The sequence below is a fragment of the Podarcis filfolensis genome, assembly GCF_964270895.1.
Source record: "Podarcis filfolensis genome assembly, chromosome: 12".
Taxonomy (NCBI): domain Eukaryota; kingdom Metazoa; phylum Chordata; class Lepidosauria; order Squamata; family Lacertidae; genus Podarcis; species Podarcis filfolensis.
The window spans coordinates 48200640-48220289 of NC_139614.1; the positions used below are offsets into that span (position 1 = coordinate 48200640).

The 19650-nt window shown below is 38.9% G+C and overlaps 1 protein-coding gene across 1 annotated transcript in view; it reads left to right on the top strand.

Moving 5' to 3' along the window:
- Window positions 1-19650, top strand: part of PRKAG2 (protein kinase AMP-activated non-catalytic subunit gamma 2) — a 199744-nt gene that overhangs the window by 178141 nt on the left and 1953 nt on the right. The window contains 9 exon segments of the mRNA XM_083580108.1: window positions 446-527; window positions 2969-3027; window positions 9171-9216; window positions 10639-10693; window positions 11439-11565; window positions 13328-13493; window positions 14474-14511; window positions 15712-15858; window positions 19179-19272. Coding sequence (XP_083436234.1) covers window positions 446-527; window positions 2969-3027; window positions 9171-9216; window positions 10639-10693; window positions 11439-11565; window positions 13328-13493; window positions 14474-14511; window positions 15712-15858; window positions 19179-19272 — 814 coding nt within the window.

The window sequence follows — 19650 nt, forward strand, 5'->3', positions numbered from 1 at the left end:
TGGCTTAGAAATGGATGGGGAACATTTTTTCCCCATTCCATTCTGGACAACCTCCCACAGGCCAGTGGTGGGTGGGGCCAGAGGCAAACACAAATGCAGCAATGAATGTGATGTTGTACAGGGCGGAGGGCGATATTCATTGGCTAATACTGCAGGTTTATTATAAAATAAGTGTTTTCCATGTCCTTGAGTTTGGGAAGCTGCCAAGAACTAAATCACTGTTCTGGTTTGTACATACAAGTGTAATGCCAAATGGATATAGAACAAGTGAGAGAAGTGTTTCAGTGTATCCATGTTGTTTCCTTAGGCTTGAAACTCATCCATACCTTTCTAGCAAATTGTAGCTGTCATGTCCTCCTCAGTATCAAGCTGTGCGAAAAGATATTTAAAAAATAGCAGTGCTCTATGACCTTTTTTAAAAATGCTGTTTTATTTTGTCTTTCAGGTAAAGAAAGCTTTCTTTGCCTTGGTAGCAAATGGTGTCCGAGCAGCTCCTCTGTGGGAGAGTAAAAAACAAAGCTTTGTAGGTAAGATATATTAGTATAGAGTTTGGAGAGAGAGATTTAATTCATCTCCACTGTACAGTGGAATCAGATATAGTGGTGGATTGTGGGGTTTTTTTGTGCTTTTGCCTTCTCTTCAATTTTTTATTTTATACTCATGAAATACCATCTATATCTGTTTCAGACATAACAGGAAGTCTCTGCTTTCACACCTGTGTGGAGGCCATGGTGAAGCTCACTCAAATAGTGAGACACAGTGATTTCCAATTATCTCTAACATGGGCTTCAAATCATAGAATAGGTGATGGAGAGGGTCTGCAACACTTAGTGCTTTTGTGGAGGAAGCTGAATTCTTGGGGTTTTTTATACTGACGTTTTAAAATGCTGGGAAATGGGATGCTTAGTGTATCATAAAAGCAGGGCTGGAAAAAATATTTTAAATTCCAAGGAGTCAGCATTGCTCTTTCAAGAGCCAAACATACAAAGAGCTGAAACGGTGCAAGCAGCAATATTTCAGGTGCTTTTGAATTATCTTCAGCTTTTCTGAAGAGAGAGAAGTAATTTCCATTACAAGCAAATTCCTGTTGGCTTTATTTCTAAAATCCCATTTGATTTCCGTAACACCCCCCCCCCCAAATCTTTCTAGGCCTCACTTCCATGATAAATATGCAAGAATCTAATCTGTAGCAAGATACTACTGGTTCTGACTGCATCTTAAGTGAACACCGTTGCTTGGCTGTGTCCAGTCTTTTTAAACACATGGAGCTCTCCAGACCTTTGCTGCTTGAAAAATATTTCTGATTTTAAAAACTCTTGTATACCTGCCAGCTGAGTGGTAATAAAATCCATGCCTGGACTTGTACTTCTCTCATGCATGAAGACATGAAATTACATACCTAAGAAGAGGATGCAGACATGATTTTTAATTTTTTTTTCAAAAAAAAAATTCTCCCGTTGTACTGTGGCCTCTCCCCTACAGCCTTGGAGACTATTCAGTTGGAATGCCAAACTATAGCTTGACATTATGAGAACATACCTCGTACTTTTATGCTTCCTTGTGTGCCAAGATTTGAATTTTCCAGTCACTGCCAGTTGGTCTGAACCTGGTGAGCTAATGTTTATAGCAGGTAGCCACTGTGGTACCCTCCAAATGTTGTTCGATTCCCTGCTGGAATAGCACTGGCAGGGAATTGCACCAAAAACTGTAAGCCTGGGGTCACCAACCAGTGGGCAAATTTGGAATTTAGAGAGAGGACCATATGCACTAGTTTTAAAATGGTTACCGTGAAGATGACATAACAGAAAATGACTGCTATGGGCATAATGGCTTCACATCTTAAAGAGCAAAAGAGAGAGAGGACCACAAAATGGTGCTGACAAGCTTTCCCATCAGCTGCCCCATCAATGAGAGTGGGAAGCACCTATACTGGCCACAGCTATGCTTGCTCACAGTGAAGCTCTTTGCAGCTCCTGATGGAAGCGTGGGCATCCATTCCTGGCATCCAATGAAATGTGGTCATGTTGAAGGGTGTGTTCAGTTTAGGAGAGGCTGAGCCAGTGTAAACAAGAATTGACTAGGAAGAGCAAACACTCTCCTGCATTAGATTTTTGAAAGGAAACTTCCTGAGACCTTTTGAAAATAACATAGGGAGGTACTGGTTGGCAACCAATTGTGTAAATTACGAATTGGATTGCTCTTACTGTTTTAAAGCAGCTAGTAGGTGCAATAGCAACGGAGCCAAAGAATTTTGCTTCTTCCCGGATTTCTTGCATATAAAAATGCTAACATGTTCCGTATGTTCTAGTTGTAATAGTAGTTCCTTTCCATCAAAAACTCAGCCTGCAGTCTGACTGCATCACCAGAAGTTTCTACAGTATTATTTACAGTAGGCCTATGGCTACAGTTTTGTTCTGCCTACTTGTGTATAACAAAGCAAAGTTGCCAAGCTCTTAACTTTCTGGATTCAGTTTGATTTATTCACCAAGTTCTGTAAACACTCATTCCTGACTATTGGCCATGCTGGCTGAGGCTGATGGGAGTTGTAGTTAAACATCACATTGGCTACTTCTCGTTCATAATTAACCAGAAAATGGAATCATCTAATCTTGGCATGCAAGGGAAGGAGTAAGCGTGGAAGGTTGAGGTTCCTGATCCTATACCAAACAACAGTTAGGAGCTGTTCGGTGAGGACATTTTGCTAAAGTTGTGTGACAAAATAGATCTTACCTGTTTTACAGATGTGAAATGTTATGTTCATGTATTATGTGGGAATTATGTTTCTGCAGCTCTGGTGGTTCTTCTAAAAGGCAGGCAGTGTCGTGTACACTCATATTTCCAAGCTACACTAGGAATTTTTTTAGGAACTTTTATCAATTAGGGATGCAATATTTAATTTAATTTGTTAATTAAAAACTGTCTAAATATGATCTGAATCTTTATTTTGCATTGTTTTCTCTTGTTACAGGAATGTTAACTATTACAGATTTCATTAATATACTGCATAGATACTATAAGTCTCCAATGGTAGGTACAACCTCATAAATAAAATTATCATTAGTGAAACAGTATCCCTGAAATAAAAGCATTGATAACAATATATTTGATAATAATATATTTTTTTGTAATTGGATGGGTGATTGAAAGAATGCTGCCTTTTGAAGAGGAAGGAAAGTTTTGCTGCTGAATGGTACATGTGAAATTAAGACCCCCACCTTTTCTGTAGATATTTGGGCAAAGGTTTGTTTATCTTATATCACTCATTAGTTATTGTGTGCCCCAGTTACCCATCTTTGGAGTGAGGAATAAGAGAGATGATAAGAACCATTATTCCTGTCTTCATATCAAACTTGATGCTTTAGGTTAGTGTTTCCTGAACTTGGCTCCCAAGCTCTTTTTGGACTACAGTTTCCATCATCCCTGACCACTAGTCCTGCTAGCTAGGGATGATGGGAGTTGTAGTTAAAAAAAAAACGGAAACCAAAGTTTGGGACACATTGCTTTAGATCATGGGTAGGCAAACTAAGGCCCAGGGGCCGGATCTGCCTTCTAAATCCCAATCGCCTTCTAAATCCAGCCCACAGATGGTCCGGGAATCAGCGTGTTATTACATGAGTAGAATGTGTGCTTTTATTTAAAATGCATCTCTGGGTTATTTGTGGGGCATAGGAATTCGTTCACCCCCCAAAAAAAAATATAGTCCAGCCCCCCACAAGGTCTGAGGGACAGTGGACCGGCCCCCTGCTGAAAAAGTTTGCTGACCCCTGCTTTAGATAATTGCACATCTCTGATACTGAAGTAGTTTGTTTTTTATTTCTCTGGTGCATGGGGTTGCTGGCTTAACCATGATAGTTATAAAATGATATGCACAAACCAATATAAAAAGCAGAAATAACATGGATGTAACACAAAGTATGCAGAAAATATGCACAGTGGAATGGAGCCAGTGTGGTTTAGTACATCAAATAAGTGTTGGACTGCAGATACCTTGATTCAAAGGCTGTTTTAACTATGAAAATAACTAGTTGTCCTGGGGCAAGACGCTCTCGGGCACTAGGTTTGTTGTAAGACTGAAATGAGCCAACCCCTCCACTGTTTCATAATATGAAGTTAGGACACAAATTTATACACAGAGATCCCACTTATCCACCTGCTCATTATCCAAAAATTTCACTTATCTGAACATAGTAATACCCAAACCTTGCTACATACAAAGCTGATTGATATCCAAACAACTGGAGTTTGCCCACTTCCTTCCTTGTTTGTGCTTTGTTGGTCTGCAGCAGACATTTTCGGACAGAAACCATGGAGAGAGGGAAGGAGGGGAGAGAGTGGACAAACTAGTTTTGTCTTTGTCTCTTTTTTCCTGGTTGGCTGCAGCCCTCTTATGAAGAAACGTGATGGGAGAGGGGAGAGAGATCATGGGTTAGAAATGTTCACATAGGAAATAATGGAAATCACCAGTTTGTTATGCAAACCCTTGCCTAATGAACAATTTCCTGGGTACACGTTGTGTTTGGCAAGTGGGAACTGCATGTAGTTGTATAGGCGTGCTGCTGGGATCCAGGATATATCTCCTACATTACAATCGTGATTGGTATCCAGCCTGTTAGTTCCTGTTGTTCGTTTCAGCATAGCAGCTTTATCTGAACATGCCAACTGTTCCAATTTGAAACTCTTCTGCCTTGCATACAAGGTTGAAATGCACTTTCCTATGTGCTTTAATGCCAGTAAGTTCCAGTTCTCCCTTCAGTCAAGCACAGAGCATATTGTTAGAACCATATAAATTCAGTTATAGGGGGAAAACCCTTTTGGTGCACTTTCAAGGAGAAGAACTTCCTTTATTAGTTTTTTTCAGGAAATAATCAAGTTGTGCAAGGAGAGGAAACAGCTGACCATTTGGTAGTTAAGTCTGATCTGCTACTTGTATTTCCCTGTGTACCTGATGCATTTTGTTGGAACAGAGACAGTGAAAATGTTTAAAGAAAAATTTAGATTTCTTTCACCTGGGATGATGCTAAAGATATATATCTCTGGAATGGTGCACAGACACAGTGGGTCAAATGCTTCCTTTTATGATGCCTGTCAGCCATGACACACATTTGTCTATGTATCCAGCTCTCCCAATACTGGCTTGGCTAGGCAAAACCCTGTTAATTAACAATCCTGTACCAAGGAGAGTTTTGAGAAATTCTCACCCAGCCTAAAGTCAGGCAAATCTTATCAGATTTGGACTCAATGGGAATGAGTATGAAACAGAGCTTTGGAAACTAGGGTTTGGCAAGGAGCCTGAAAAGGAACTGGGGCTGGATTTCCCATTGAATTGAACCTGCTAAATCTTTGGCTGCAGGGCTCTATTTATAACAGATACCTATTACTTGTCAGGTGCTTAGATTTCCACTGATTCCTAGGATGTTGCATATGTTAATCGTCCCCAGTCCTTGCTTCTGTCTTTAGCTTTCTTCACTGTTTCTGTGCCACAAAACAGCTCTGTACAACTAATCTATGGCCCTTCTCCTGCTGAGGTAATAAGGCTGTACTACTTTAGACTGCCCATGGGACGCAGGTGGCGCTGTGGGTAAAAGCCTCAGCGCCTAGGACTTGCCGATCAAAAGGTCGGCGGTTCGAAACCCCGCGGCGGGGTGCGCTCCCGTCGCTCGGTCCCAGCGCCTGCCAACCTAGCAGTTCGAAAGCATCCCCGGGTGCAAGTAGATAAATAGGGACTGCTTACTAGCGGGAAGGTAAACGGCGTTCCGTGTGCTGCGCTGGCTCGCCAGATGCAGCTTGTCATGCTGGCCACGTGACCCGGAAGTGTCTGCGGACAGCGCTGGCTCCTGGCCTCTAGAGTGAGATGAGCGCACAACCCTAGAGTCTGTCAAGACTGGCAGGGGTACCTTTACCTTTACCTTTACCTTTACTTTAGACTGCAGTTTGGAGGCTCCCTCTGCTGAATATTGCTCCCTACACATTTAGAAATCTAGATGTTGGGGAGAAGAGTTCTATTTTGCTATGTGGATGAAATTTTATGGCTGGAGCAATCTCAGTGCTATAGCCCAAAATAAATTTACCACCTTAGTAAAAAACTATGCTGGTCAAATGGTGACTTATCACCAGGATAGTGCTGACCTATGCATTTCTGTTGCGCTGATGTAGCGTTTCTACTGTGATCTAAAGCATTATAGTGATTTATTGAATTTAGGTAACAGTTGCCTGTAGCTCTTCAACAATGCTGGTTTTTTGCTTGTAGCATTGCTTCAATCACATTTTCCCCATTTTGGCTTAGTATGTCTAGAACACATGGAGTAAACATGGTACCGTCCAGATTTTGTGGACTGCATCAGCCCCAGCCAGCATCTGCAGTAGTCTGGGATGTTGGGAGTTTTGGTTCACACTCACTGGAAGGCACTAAGTTGGCTATTTCTGGCTGAGGGAATGTTTGTTGTTAGTAATCCTTCAGTTGCTAAACAAAGTCAACAAGTTATTTGACATTGAAGTTTGACATTGTTCTAAAAGGAATAGCAGCAATAAAGAATGTATTATATTTGAGTAGTTGAAAAGGCTACTCTGTAAAGTACCTATTAATTGTAGGTTTGTTTGTTTTTAATTTGTTGCAGCAGGAGAAGCAAAAGTTCTTTATTTTTGCATAAATGACCGTCAGACATTTAACTCACTGAAAATAGTCTTGCTCTGTCAGTTACTGAAACCATAAATTCACTAAATAGTGAATGGAATTAATCATGATGTAAATATAATTAATTTGGCGGAGTTCAAACAATCCTTTATATAATGGTTTGGAGGATCAGGCATACACTGCAGGCATACATTTGCCCTTTTTGCTTACTCTCCTCCATTTCTGGTTTTCTGTAATCTGAATTGGGTAAATAATTGAATAGAGGCAACCAGAAAATGGAGGAGGGAATCCACAAAGAGGAAACGTATGAGCCTGTGGCATGTTCCTAATCCACCAAACCTTGAAAGGGCCATTATGTTTGACACAGTGGATAGATGTAATGAGAGATAAAATGCAACTTTGTGAATTTTAAGTGTAAACTTAGCACTATATCTTTTTGCACTTTGAAAACCATAATTTCAATTTCACAATCATTAGATGGGTGCATTTTGTAACTTTAACTTCCTAGAAACCATAGTCACTTCCTCTCCAGAGTTATTGTTCCCTTCCTTGTTTTTCATGCTACATATTCACAAGCACAAACCATGTTCATTGATGATCCCAGCTCAAATATGAATACAGCTTCCATTTTACAAAGGATGCCTTTGCATTGTTGAAGTGAATTTCAAGAAGAAGAAAAAAGGAGTAACATCTGGAGAGTGAAGGAAAGGGAGCACCATTAATGAGCATGACTCCTGATTTGCAAACCATGTTCTGTAGAGGAGCCAGGAATTTTAAATTAGCACTGCAGCATTTTCAGCATCAAATAAGGGAGTGTTCATTTTTGTAAGGCAATAAAATCCAGCTGTACCACTGCTGTAAGAGTTGCATGCATTCCAATAGCTTATAAGTGTTTTCCATATTTGCTGATGTGTATGGATTCAGGGTTTTTTTACTCCATCATGAGGAAAGTTGGAGTATTGTAAGTAGAGTTTCTATTTTGCATTAGAGTGCCAAGCACCCATGCCAAGGGATTTCTGTACAAAGTTCAAGTTCTTTCCATTGCTACAAACATTCCTGCCATTACTCAAATCATTACTGTTGCAGTAATGTCAACAAGTCAAACTCTATATACCAAAATTGGTACTTGGTTTTTAAAGGGTGCTGCAAAGATTCATTCCCTTTAAAGAAGATTTCTTAGGCAGAGAAAATGAAATATCCTTCTTAACTCTTGTGGCTTGCATTCTTTAGGGCCCAGTCTAAAATTCAACATTCAAGAGCTCTTTTAACCCGAACTTCTGAATTATTGAAGCATGGCGCCATAGTGTCAGGAGATGGCAAAGTTGTAATTCACCCTCCCACCTCTGCTAATGTTATTTGGGAACTGCAGGGAAAGATGCTGAACTCAAAAGTGTAACATTCTGGAATCTCCAGTTCTTTTGCTCCTCCTGTTATCTTGGGGTCTGGTAGCAATTTTATGCCAGGGTAGGGATGATACAGTGGATCTGCATATGTATATTAGTGCAAAATGAGTGTGCAGAGAGGGCCTTTACCACACACAAGTGTATAAGATTCTACAATGATATGCCAGTATAACTTTGAAGATTCATTTGCACATCTTGGACAAGCACACACGACACTACTGGGCATGTGTTGCAATCTCCTTCCCTTCCCTTATTAGTGTTAATTATGTTGCAGCATTTTGTCAGCACTAGCATTAACTGTACTTAGCTTTGAAATTAGGGTTTATGCCTGACATGGAAAACTGCTTAGTTTAACGCAGATGTAATGCTGCAGTGTGGGGAACACTAACCAGGGAAGGATGGAAGTTTCCGAGCCTGTGGAATGCTCCCGATTGCCTAATCGAATATGACAAATCAAAAGTGGCATTTTCAAACTTACTTTTAAAGTAAGTGTCTTGTAAAGAATGCATGTAGCTACCCATAACTGTACACAGCTAGTGATAGGGATAGGGGGCTGCTGCTGACACTCAAGGTATGATGTAATCTTAATCTACACAAGAAAATGGAAGATGCCCAACTTTTCTGCTTCAGCAAGATTTTTTTCATTATTTTCTTGACAGCGGAATGAATATATTTTGTTAACAATGCATTCTATACCTGGTTATTTCAACCACTTTTCAGCCAAGTGCTCTCATTAGTTTTATCAGTGTAGGAAAATATAATTTCATTTTCAAAACATGCAGATGAGAAACTTGTTCATCCCAGTGCTGGTGTTAGCAATTAGTATTTTCCCACCAGCCTTAATTCCTGTTTGCTGTAATGTGCTTGCAACAGAGCATAAGAAAATGATTCAAATTAGAATGTAATTGTCAACTCCAGTGGCTGTGTATGCAGAAAATCTAAGTATTTGTTCAGGATTTTGGTTTAGTTTCCAATTTGTCAGCCTTTCATTGCATTTTAAAGTCACCCATATTACTATAGCATATTAACTATGTGCCTCAGTCCTAATTACTTGAAGGTAGATAGCCTTTAGTTCACTGGCCATTTTAAAATTATATGCTAAAGATTTGAGCTTCAAACCTGTTTTTTCTTTGCAGGTACAAATCTATGAATTGGAGGAGCACAAGATTGAAACATGGAGGGGTAAGTACCCTTTGAAAGATATGCACTAAGAACGTGATTCACAACCTGTTATGCAGTACTATACTATGTGTTGTCCTTAATAGGGGAAAGACTATATAGTTCAGTGGTAGAACATGAGCTCCGCATGCAGAAGATCTCAGGTTAAATTCCCAGCATCTTCAGCTTGGGCCAGGAGACACCTTGCCTGAAACCCTGGAGAACCGCTGCCAGTGAGTGTAGACAATATTGAGTTACATAGACTAATGGTCTGACTCAGGAATAGTTTCCTATGTTCCCTTAGCCTGAGAACCCAGATATACTTGGGCTCTGCCGTGGGCTGTGGAAGAGATTCCAACACAAATGTGAGTGCTGGAATCCATCCTAATTGCTCATATCTTGGGAAAAGCTCAAGTCTGTTGTAGTCTGTAAAATTCTAAAGGGATTAGCTCAAATTAAGGCCTTTCTTTGTGGGAAGGATAAAATTACAGGAAGGTAGGACTTGGAGGTGTAAAGCTTTAGAGACAAAATTAATGCAGGTATTTTGGAAAAGCTCAAGTCCTCATTTTGGCAAGTAGAAAAAGAGATTATTGGATATGATCTATTGAATCCTAAAATGCTGCTTTTGGGATATTTGAAGGATCATCTATAGCTGGAGGACTTTAAAACGGTGAATAGTTTACATGATAAGAGTTATCTTGGAAATCCCCCTGAAATTCTTTATTATCATCTTCATATGAGTAAATGTGTTATTTCTTACAAAACTTACATGTTGTAAGAGAGGATGCTCACCAGGCAAGTTTATTAAAAAGTGTTTTTTAAACAGTCCCTGGAAGATGAAATATCACAGTAATATTCACCTGTATGTGTTATATATTTCTGACTGGTGGTGTAAATTTTAATTATTACATGTTGCATGTTTTGATTTAAATATGGGTAATAATGGCTTTTTGTATTTATATTTTCATAAATATAAATTGCCTCCCTTTACCTCTTTCCACCTTACCAAGTCACTCCTCAGGAAATGATGGTTAGATAAAAAATTGAAGATCTTTCAATAAATGTTCATCTTGAAGATGTGTCTTCAGGATATGCTATGCATTGCAGAAAAAGTTGGAAGTTCATTTATTACTGCAGGTGCCTGAGAAGACAGTGGTGCCTTAAAAACAAAAACACTTACATTAGTAATCTGAAACACTTCTTTAAAATACCCTCTGCTCAGCCTTTGCTGTCTACTTTTTTATGGTATTCATGTGTATTAATATAGTATTATAGTGACCTCTAGTGATTGCTCTTATGAACCACTGCCATTCTTTAATTTAGTAAATCATGGATTGTCCTCACTTTCATATGCCGGGTTCACTGCTAAGTGTGTGTGGATATTTCATGAAATACTATTTTTTATTATTAATTTATGAAGCATTGGTTTTGTTTTTAATTATACAGAGCTTTATTTACAAGAAACCTTTAAGCCTTTAGTGAACATTTCACCAGACGCCAGGTAAGATGCTTTTCTACTTTTGATTTCTTAAAATGTAAATTGTGCTAATACATCCATCACACAGCTGCAAGGGACAAGACAGATAGTGCACGTTAGCAATTGGTGTTTCTAAGTTTCTAACTTCAATTAAGTTTCTAAATTGGTGATAGGAACCTTTATGGCTTATCTTAGAATCTTTGGGGGTTTTGAATCTGATTTTTTTTGGAGGGGGTAATGATTACACAAGAAATACTGAGGATATGGCATAAGTTTTCTTCCTTTCCGCTCCTGCTTCCAGTTACATGTATTTCTGTATGTAGTATTAGTATATTACTATATAAGGGAAGCTTGTTATGCTATAATTAACCATCCATTCTGTGTAACCCTTCCAAGCCAGCACAAGGACATTTAGGGAGAAAGCTGTTGTGTTTATTACTGTTATTGTCCTCTATTTTATTGTGCATTTGAATCTTAGTAATCTTCAGGTCCTTATAAGTAAAACATTCTCTTTCCCCACCCCATCAAAAAACATTTTCCTGTTTGGCTGACAGGATCTGATATAATATTGATGTTAAACTGTACTATACCTACTTTAACAATGATGTAATGAAATCATCTGCCCTTCAGCTCAGTTTTCAGAACCTCCTCCATCATTATTTACTAAAAATCACTTAGTTGGTAGAGTGTAGCTTTGGGGGAATGATCAAAGCTGTCTTCGGATATCACAGTAAGAGTATACTAACAGTTGCAATAACTTTCTCTTCAGCCTTTTTGATGCTGTGTATTCACTGATCAAAAACAGAATCCACAGATTGCCAGTTATTGACCCAGTGAGCGGAAATGCACTTTATATACTTACCCATAAAAGAATCCTCAAGTTTCTCCAGCTTTTTGTAAGTAAAATAATAAATTCCTATTACTTCTTGATGTTGGAACAGACAAAGCTCACTGTTACATTAGTAAAGTCTTTATAAACAACTGTACTTATATGATCCATTTCCTTTGAATACTCTACACTTACACTGGTACAAAAATGATAGGTATGTTCCTGTTGTCTCTCTTCATGCAGTTGGTAGCAGGCCTTTACTCTGCACTAGTGATAAAAGTGTTTCCATTCATAATAACTATGCAGGAAGTATTTTAATTGGACCTGTGCAATCAAGCAGTCTCGAAAAAGACTCTTGAATAATCCAGTCACTTTTGCAGGTGACACTTCATCACCTGCATGTGTGAGAGGAAAATCAAATCTGCTTTCACTGCAGACTAAAGCACCGTTTCCTGTTACGTACAAACTTGGAACCTTAGTTTATTCTAACAAGATCCTGGATTCTTTTATCCTACTGGAGTTTGAATAAGGAACATTTCTTTAAGTTTTTATTTTAGTCAAAAGTGCAAGCTTCTACTCTCATTTCTTGTTCATAGAGGAGGAGTGGTACAAATCCAAGGCTTGGCTTGCCTCATTTGCAGTCATCTGGCCTAGTTCAGTCACTTGAAACTGTAGTTGATTTTCCTAGGTTTTTATAAAGTTTAGGAGTATAATGAGTATAATGATAATGAATTATCAAATGACCACATGGATGGTTTTTGTTGTCTCACTTTTCCGGTGACAAAATTTCTTGTATTGGGATGGGTCATGCAAATAGCGTTTACAGAGTATTCAGATGGCAGCAACTTTATAGTGTTTACTGCCAAGAAACCTTCATGGTAAAAATCTATGCAAACTTTGCATTCTCATAATAGGGCTCACCACTGAGTTCAGAGACAGGATTGGAGCCAACCTGGGGCACTGAGAAAGGAAAGAGGTCTTGGCATGCTCAGAGGAACTCTGAGGTTTGCAGAAGGAGAACATTTTGAAAAACAAACCACAAAACAGCCCAGTGAGGACTGAGCATGCTCAATAAGCACAGAATATTGATTGATTGTTGGAAAATAGAAATGTAGAATGGACAGGGTCATGATTGGCTGCCTGAAAACCTGTCCAGGAGCATTCCTACTAAGAGGCGAGGATACACTGCAACATTCTTGGAGGTTCCACTTGCCTGTAATCGGTACAATAAAAAGATATGCTAGTAAAACTCCTTAGACATGCTATCCCTTTCATAACTCTCCTGCAAAATTCAGTGTGCTAAATGTCACAGCTGCAGAAGCGTGTCCAAATGATGCCTGGGTTATACGACACTCAGAAGTTCTAGCATGCAACCTTATATAAGGCGTTAATAATTGCATTGTGAAGCTTGGACAAGGAAGCAGCAAGCTTTGAATGATAGCTGTGCTGTTTCATTCATAAGCTACATCTTCAAAACACCAAGGACACTTGTGCCACTGCAATCCATGCTGCAATTATAAAAGCTGTGAACGTGTTACTGTATATTGGATATTTATTGTGTTTTCCCAGTTCAGGGCATCCCTATATGGGCAAGAAACGTGGGACAGAATGCCAGAATAGAGTTCAACTTCGAAAACAGTATTAGCTTCATTCTAACACATTTGACTTTGCCCACTAATCTTAAGCTTACTAGGCTACTAAAATATGTTACCAGTTGAAAGACATGATAAGGAAATTCCTTGCGTGGTAATTTTTAAAACTGTGTGAGCTGTGTAGCTTAAAAATGGTAAAATATGCCTGTCAAACAAGTAGTATTTTACTTCTTCTAGGTGTCAGAAATGCCAAAGCCTGCCTTTATGAAGCAAAATCTGGATGAACTTGGGATAGGAACATATGACAACATCGCCTTTATACACCCAGACACTCCTATCATTAAAGCATTGAATATATTTGTAGATAGAAGGATATCAGCACTACCTGTTGTGGATGAGTCAGGTTTGTATTCAGTAAAATGGCTATCGTTCGGAAGGAAATAGTTTATTTTGCCATTGGTTATCTGTTGTAAGTGCTAAATTATCTGAGCCGCCTTATTAAAGGGGGAAAAATAAAAGGAGAAAAAAGCTTCTTTATCACCCTTTGATCAATCTTTTATTCATAACATCTCTATCATCTCACTTGAATTAATTACGTTTCTAGGAAACTGTAATAGAACAAAATGGTTCCATTCTGTTTTGGTTATCTTGTGTTTCATTATCATTTAAAGCTAAAAGCACATTTGCACATATCCCTTTTCCACTCTCATCAAACCCTATAGGATCTAGAACAAAATATATTTTTGCTTCTCTTTTCAGTTGTGTGTTTTCACTTCAATAAAATTACTCCTGATTTGCACCTCTATATTTATTATACTTCTGCAGTAATTTTATTTTCCTTCCATTCCAATATAATGTACAGAAAAGTGCAGATGGATTGTGCTTTTGCACTTCTTGAGTAAGGAAGGTGAAATTTGCCATTAATTATTTTCTGTGCTGAAATCATTGAAGCTAAAAATTCACTGTTTCCTAAAATATGTTCACCTTTTTATATGGATTCATCCTGCACTATAACTTGTTGACTCAAAAGTAAGCATGTACAGAATCACAGGCCTAGTGTGTGTCATATACACAATGTGGAAGTAAACAAGCATGGGACCAAGCTGTAAATCTGTTAATACAACTTCTAGGTGTATTTACATCCTTCTTGAAGAAGTGTGCATGCACACGAAAGCTTATACCCAGAACAAACTTAGTTGGTCTCTAAGGTGCTACTGAACAATTTTTTAAGTTGTATAGAGCAGTCTTTGTGCTGGCCAGGGACTGGTGGGAGTTGTACTCTTAAAACATTTGAACCAGGTTGACAGAGGCTAATATAGAGTATTGTATTTGGTTTTATAGCTTAATTACCAACATAAAGTTTGTTTTATCTTCTGTTTTTAGGAAAAGTTGTAGATATTTATTCCAAATTTGATGTAATAGTAAGTATTTACATGTTTTATATCTTTTTAAATATATTTTATATCTCTCACTTTTGCCCAGAGGCTTTTCCTAGAGTAGAATGGTCCTTTTTGCTCTTCAGTTCCTGATATTTCTATGTTAGTCTCTAACTTCAATTATTCCTATGATGGTTTCCATGAGTGCTTCTAGGGGGGTGGAGAGGTAAATTTCCTTGGAGAGGAGAGAGCAACTGGCAACCAACAAAAGACTGCAGTCTGTTACTTGGTGCAAAACTAATGGTGCCCCATCTCCTAATCAAGATTGGGATATCATAGGTTAGCATGCTCCTACATTCTCCCCTCTTCTGTGAGCACCCACCACTCAATTTGAGTTTTGTAGCTATCTATGATTAGTGTTAGAGGGACGCAGGTGGCGCTGTGGTCTAAACCACTGAGCCTAGAGCTTGCCGATCAAAAGGTCGGCGGTTTGAATCCCCGCGACGGGGTGAGCTCCTGTTGCTCGGTCCCTGCTCCTGCCAACCTAGCAGTTCGAAAGCATGTCAAAGTGCAAGTAGATAAATAGGTACCGCTCTGGCGCGAACGTAAATGGCGCTTCTGTGCGCTGCTCTAGTTTCGCCAGAAGCGGCTTAGACATGCTGGCCACATTACCCAGAAAAACTATGTGGACAAACGTCGGCTCCCTCGGCCAGTAAAGCGAGATGCGCGTCGCAACCCCAGAGTCGTTTGCAACTGGTCTTAACTGTCAGGGGTCCTATACCTTTACCTTTTTATGATTAGTGTTATGTTTACACACTAATTTGCACTAATCCACAGTTTGCAACCATGATTAAAGTGGAAATCTGGTGCAAACTGAAAGGAAATAGGACCACCCATTTGAGACAGGAAGGAGAGGAGTGTGCAAGCTCACTGGGTTTTCCTGATATCCTAAACTTGGTTTGGAGATTAGGAAACATTAATCTGCAAAGAGCCAATCATGTTTAGCAGAGGCACAATAGACCTCCTAACTGGCATGCAAGCTTGGTCATAATGTTATATCTTTGTACAACCTAACATTGCACATATTTATTTAGATTGTACTCTTAGCGTATCTGGAGGACTGGGTTTTTGTTCCATTTCTGAAATGATCTTAGTAGCATCACATTCCAGACATAAGGGAATAATACATTGGGTGTTTCGTGTGTTTTTTTAAAAAAAGAGTCTTATGTAATCACTTTTTTTCAGAATCTTGCTGCTGAAAAAACTTATAATAACTTAGATATCACAGTGACACAAGCCCTACAACACCGCTCTCAGTATTTTGAAGGTGTTGTGAAATGCAGTAAGCTGGAAACACTGGAGACCATCGTGGATCGGATAGTTAAAGCTGAGGTGAGATTTCTTGGATGACAACACATTTCTGAGTAGTGTTGCTAACCAGAATTCCAGCTAACACAATTTCAAAGAAGGACTCGGATGATGTCTGCATAAGACTCCTTCAAAGGTGTGCTAGAATGTGCATTTAAACTTACATTTTATAATCCTACATAAAGCACAACGGCTCTGTACTTCATGGATTCTTTATTCTAACTTTTAAAGACTGTCATATTTCTTACACTTTCTTTAAAATAAAAAAGTAATTGAGCATGATGAACTACTACAGCCTTGGAGACTTCGGGTTTTGGCAAGCAGTGTGACCAAGCCCTGATTTTTGTGGAGATTGTGATGGCTACCGATGACAATATGTGGCATTGTTGATGGACTGAAGTCTAAAGGTCTTTTACTGAAATGAAGAGGTGGGAGATCTAAAGTTGCTCTAACCCAAGGTTTATAGATGATAAACTTAGCTGGACTGTTGGTGGTTATATGAGAACTGTGACTTCTGCCATATTTTTTAAAACTTGATGAATATTAGTTTGCAAAGGCACATCACAGAAATATGGATTCTGCTAGCGCACCCTTTAATCAGTATTTATGTGACAACTAGTATACGTTGGTTGAAAGGGGAAAAGAAATGCAAACTCATTGAAATGTTCTTGTAAGTTTAATACAAAGCACATAGTTCTGGATAAGGGTATAATCAATAATTACGCTTTGCTTTCAAAATACTGCACGTTTTGAATTCTGCAGTAATACCAGGGACAGGACAGTTCTTCTGGGATAGTGCTGCCTTTTAGCTACAGGCGTGATCACCTTGCAAGCAGCAGGCTAGGAAGTAGCTTCCCATCTAGTTATCAGAAAATGGGTATCCATTTGAGCTTCTAGATTCAAGCTCTTAGACATCCCCCTTAAAATCTTGTGATTTCTTCCTTCCTTCTCCCCTAGGGTGGGACAGGATAAATGTTATGAGGTATATGGGAAACTTTGCCATACAACCATCACCATTGTAATGGAACATAGACTCTTCCTTCACTGACAAAGCCAACCAAGCCATAATATGCTTTCTCGTTTTCCCCTCTCCCTGCCCAGTGCCCTAATTTCAGACCATAATTTGAAAAAGTGAAATGCAAAATATTCTGAGTTATATTTTTCATATGGGATAAAATCAGTTATGACACCTGATCAGGTGCACACAAAGCAAGAACAGGTAGCAATGGAAACTTTCCAACATAAACTAAGATAGGTGTGTGCTTTAAAATCAATGGTATATCAATTTTATTTTATATATTTCTAAACACAGACATTGCCGATCTTACAATATCTTTTCAGAAAGATGCCATGTAATTATTTCACAACATACGTAGATACCAGAAATCTGAATTAGATTGGAGGATGGGTGGAGGGTTTTTTTAAGTAACTGGTTATTACTGTTGCGTCTTGGCAGATAAGTGTTTGTACTGTCACTTTATTAATCGATAGCCTTTGAGTAATGAAGCTGTTGAACTTGAGAAAGATGGCCAAGTGACTGACCATGTGATAGTCCATACTTAATAGTCATATTAAACCCATCCATCATAATAACCCTGTCTAAAGTATCGCCAACGTAAGAGGAACATATATAAAAATAGAATTTCCCCCCTTTTCTATTTCTTTCCTGTGTTCCCCATTTGTATCAGGTGGGTATGACTGTTCAAATACAAGAGAAGAGGAGCTCTAAGTTACCTGGCCGGTATGTAGTTCACCTCTGTCCTAAACTGTTGAAGTACCTTGACTTGAACTTTACTATGTCTATTTCTTTGACAAAGGCCTCTCTTGCTCTTTGTTTCTTGTATTTCTGAGTTACTTTTAGCAAACATTTTGATGGAAGTTTAAAGTGGTTACAAAATTGGAAAATGGTTGAGAGCAATCATAAAACATCAAATGTTTAGTAGAGCCGAGGTCATCTGTTGAGAGTCTGGTCGTTCTTTAAATGCTTTGTGGGAACTGATCATCTCACTATTTTGCATCTTAATCATTTGGGCATCTTTCCCATAAACAACTGCTGTCTTACTCAAATGTCTTCGTGGCAAAGCTACAAGTACTCCATGATAAGTGTGCGTATTTAAAAACAGCTGAACAAAACTTTTGTCAGATTATAAAGCAAAAAAGATGTAGACCTACTCTAGAAAAGCGTGTCAGATAAGGTTGTGGACTTTTCCCTCTCAAACAGCTGTTCACGTACCCCATATATAAGATGCCAACTGTGGCATACTCCGTGTGGGTTTATGGCACTGCTGTTGGCATGTTCCCCAGTTCAATTAACTAGATGCAAACTCACAAACAGAGGGCTGCTGGCACTGTCTACTCATCAATGCTTGACTGGTTGTACATTTGCCCAAAGGGGTGGCTGTGCAGTATAGCAAACTGCTTTTGAAACTCAGGAGATGTGATATGTGGGGAGGGTATGTTGTTTAAAAGTCCTACTGGGCAAACACAAACTATAATATGCACCTAAAATAGCGGTGCATAAATTTTAAAGGGACACCATTAAGCTGACGTTGTAAATTAGGCTATTCTAATTATAAATATGATTTAACTATGTATGGAACCAGTAACATTACACTTCACTTTTATAATAAAAATAGACTTGTTAGTTTTAGTCTGTTCCTTGTTAGATTATGTGGCAGTGTTTGGGTTACAGACAGTATCTATTTTTAACAAGAACTTTCCACTTGAATGTATTCATAATGAGTAGGAATAATTTCTGTTGAACTTTATATTCTGTTCTGACAATGAGGAAAATGCAATCTGCACTCTCAGATTTCTTCTATCTGTCGACGGACAGTTCTTTACTGTTAAATAACACCTTGCTAGCATTTCAACAATTAGCCTTTCATAGCTGTGAAAAGTGAAATGTATTCTGCTACTGTGCAGCATGTCCCTGTTCAATTATAGAACAGCTGGGCCTCCAGTTATTCATGTACAAGCCCACAGAAAAGATGTGAATGCAAGTGCTAACAGTGAGGGAAATTGGGACTGCTTTTTAATGACATACTGGTGTAAAACTAAATGGTCTGATCCAGGCTTCACCTAGCGGCATTGGAAAATGGATCCAGTTCATGTTTTCTCTTTGTATCTCACTGTAAATTTGATTTGAATGTGGTGTGCCCTCCTGGGTCCTTGAGCTGAACAAAAATTTGTTCTGGAAAGTCTCTATATTAATTCATTGAGGGGGAGTTGAGTGTCCTTCTAAATAGCTTGATTCATCTGGCTATTATTAACATGAACGTGGAGTGCACTGCTTATTGGCAAATACAGTAATCTCTTAATATGCTTTTGTTTCATGTTTGCAGGTGCATCGATTGGTGGTAGTGAATGAAGCAGATAGTATTGTTGGTATCATCTCCCTCTCGGACATCCTACAAGCTCTGGTGCTCTCACCAGCTGGTATGTATGCAGCATTTATGTATTGAGCTCTTCTGTAACATACAAAGTATCGTACAATAACTTTATGCTCACAACAACTCTTGAAAGTTGAGACTGATGCTGATTTCCTCAAGGCCAAGTGGGCTTCATGACTGAGCCAGTTGTCTCCTGTATTCACATCAAATCAACCTTATCTTAAAACCAGCACATCTTTTAGTTAGCACCCCTAAAATGTGAATTTCTCCATTATGTGGAGAACTTGATTAATACTTGTAGTTATCAGTTAGTCGGACAGATTGACCCTTGTGCATGTTGGAGCATTGGTATGCACAGTAATCTCTCCCTTGCACACAAATGTAATGGACTGAACTTGCACTTGCACTTAGTGCCCTGGGCTGC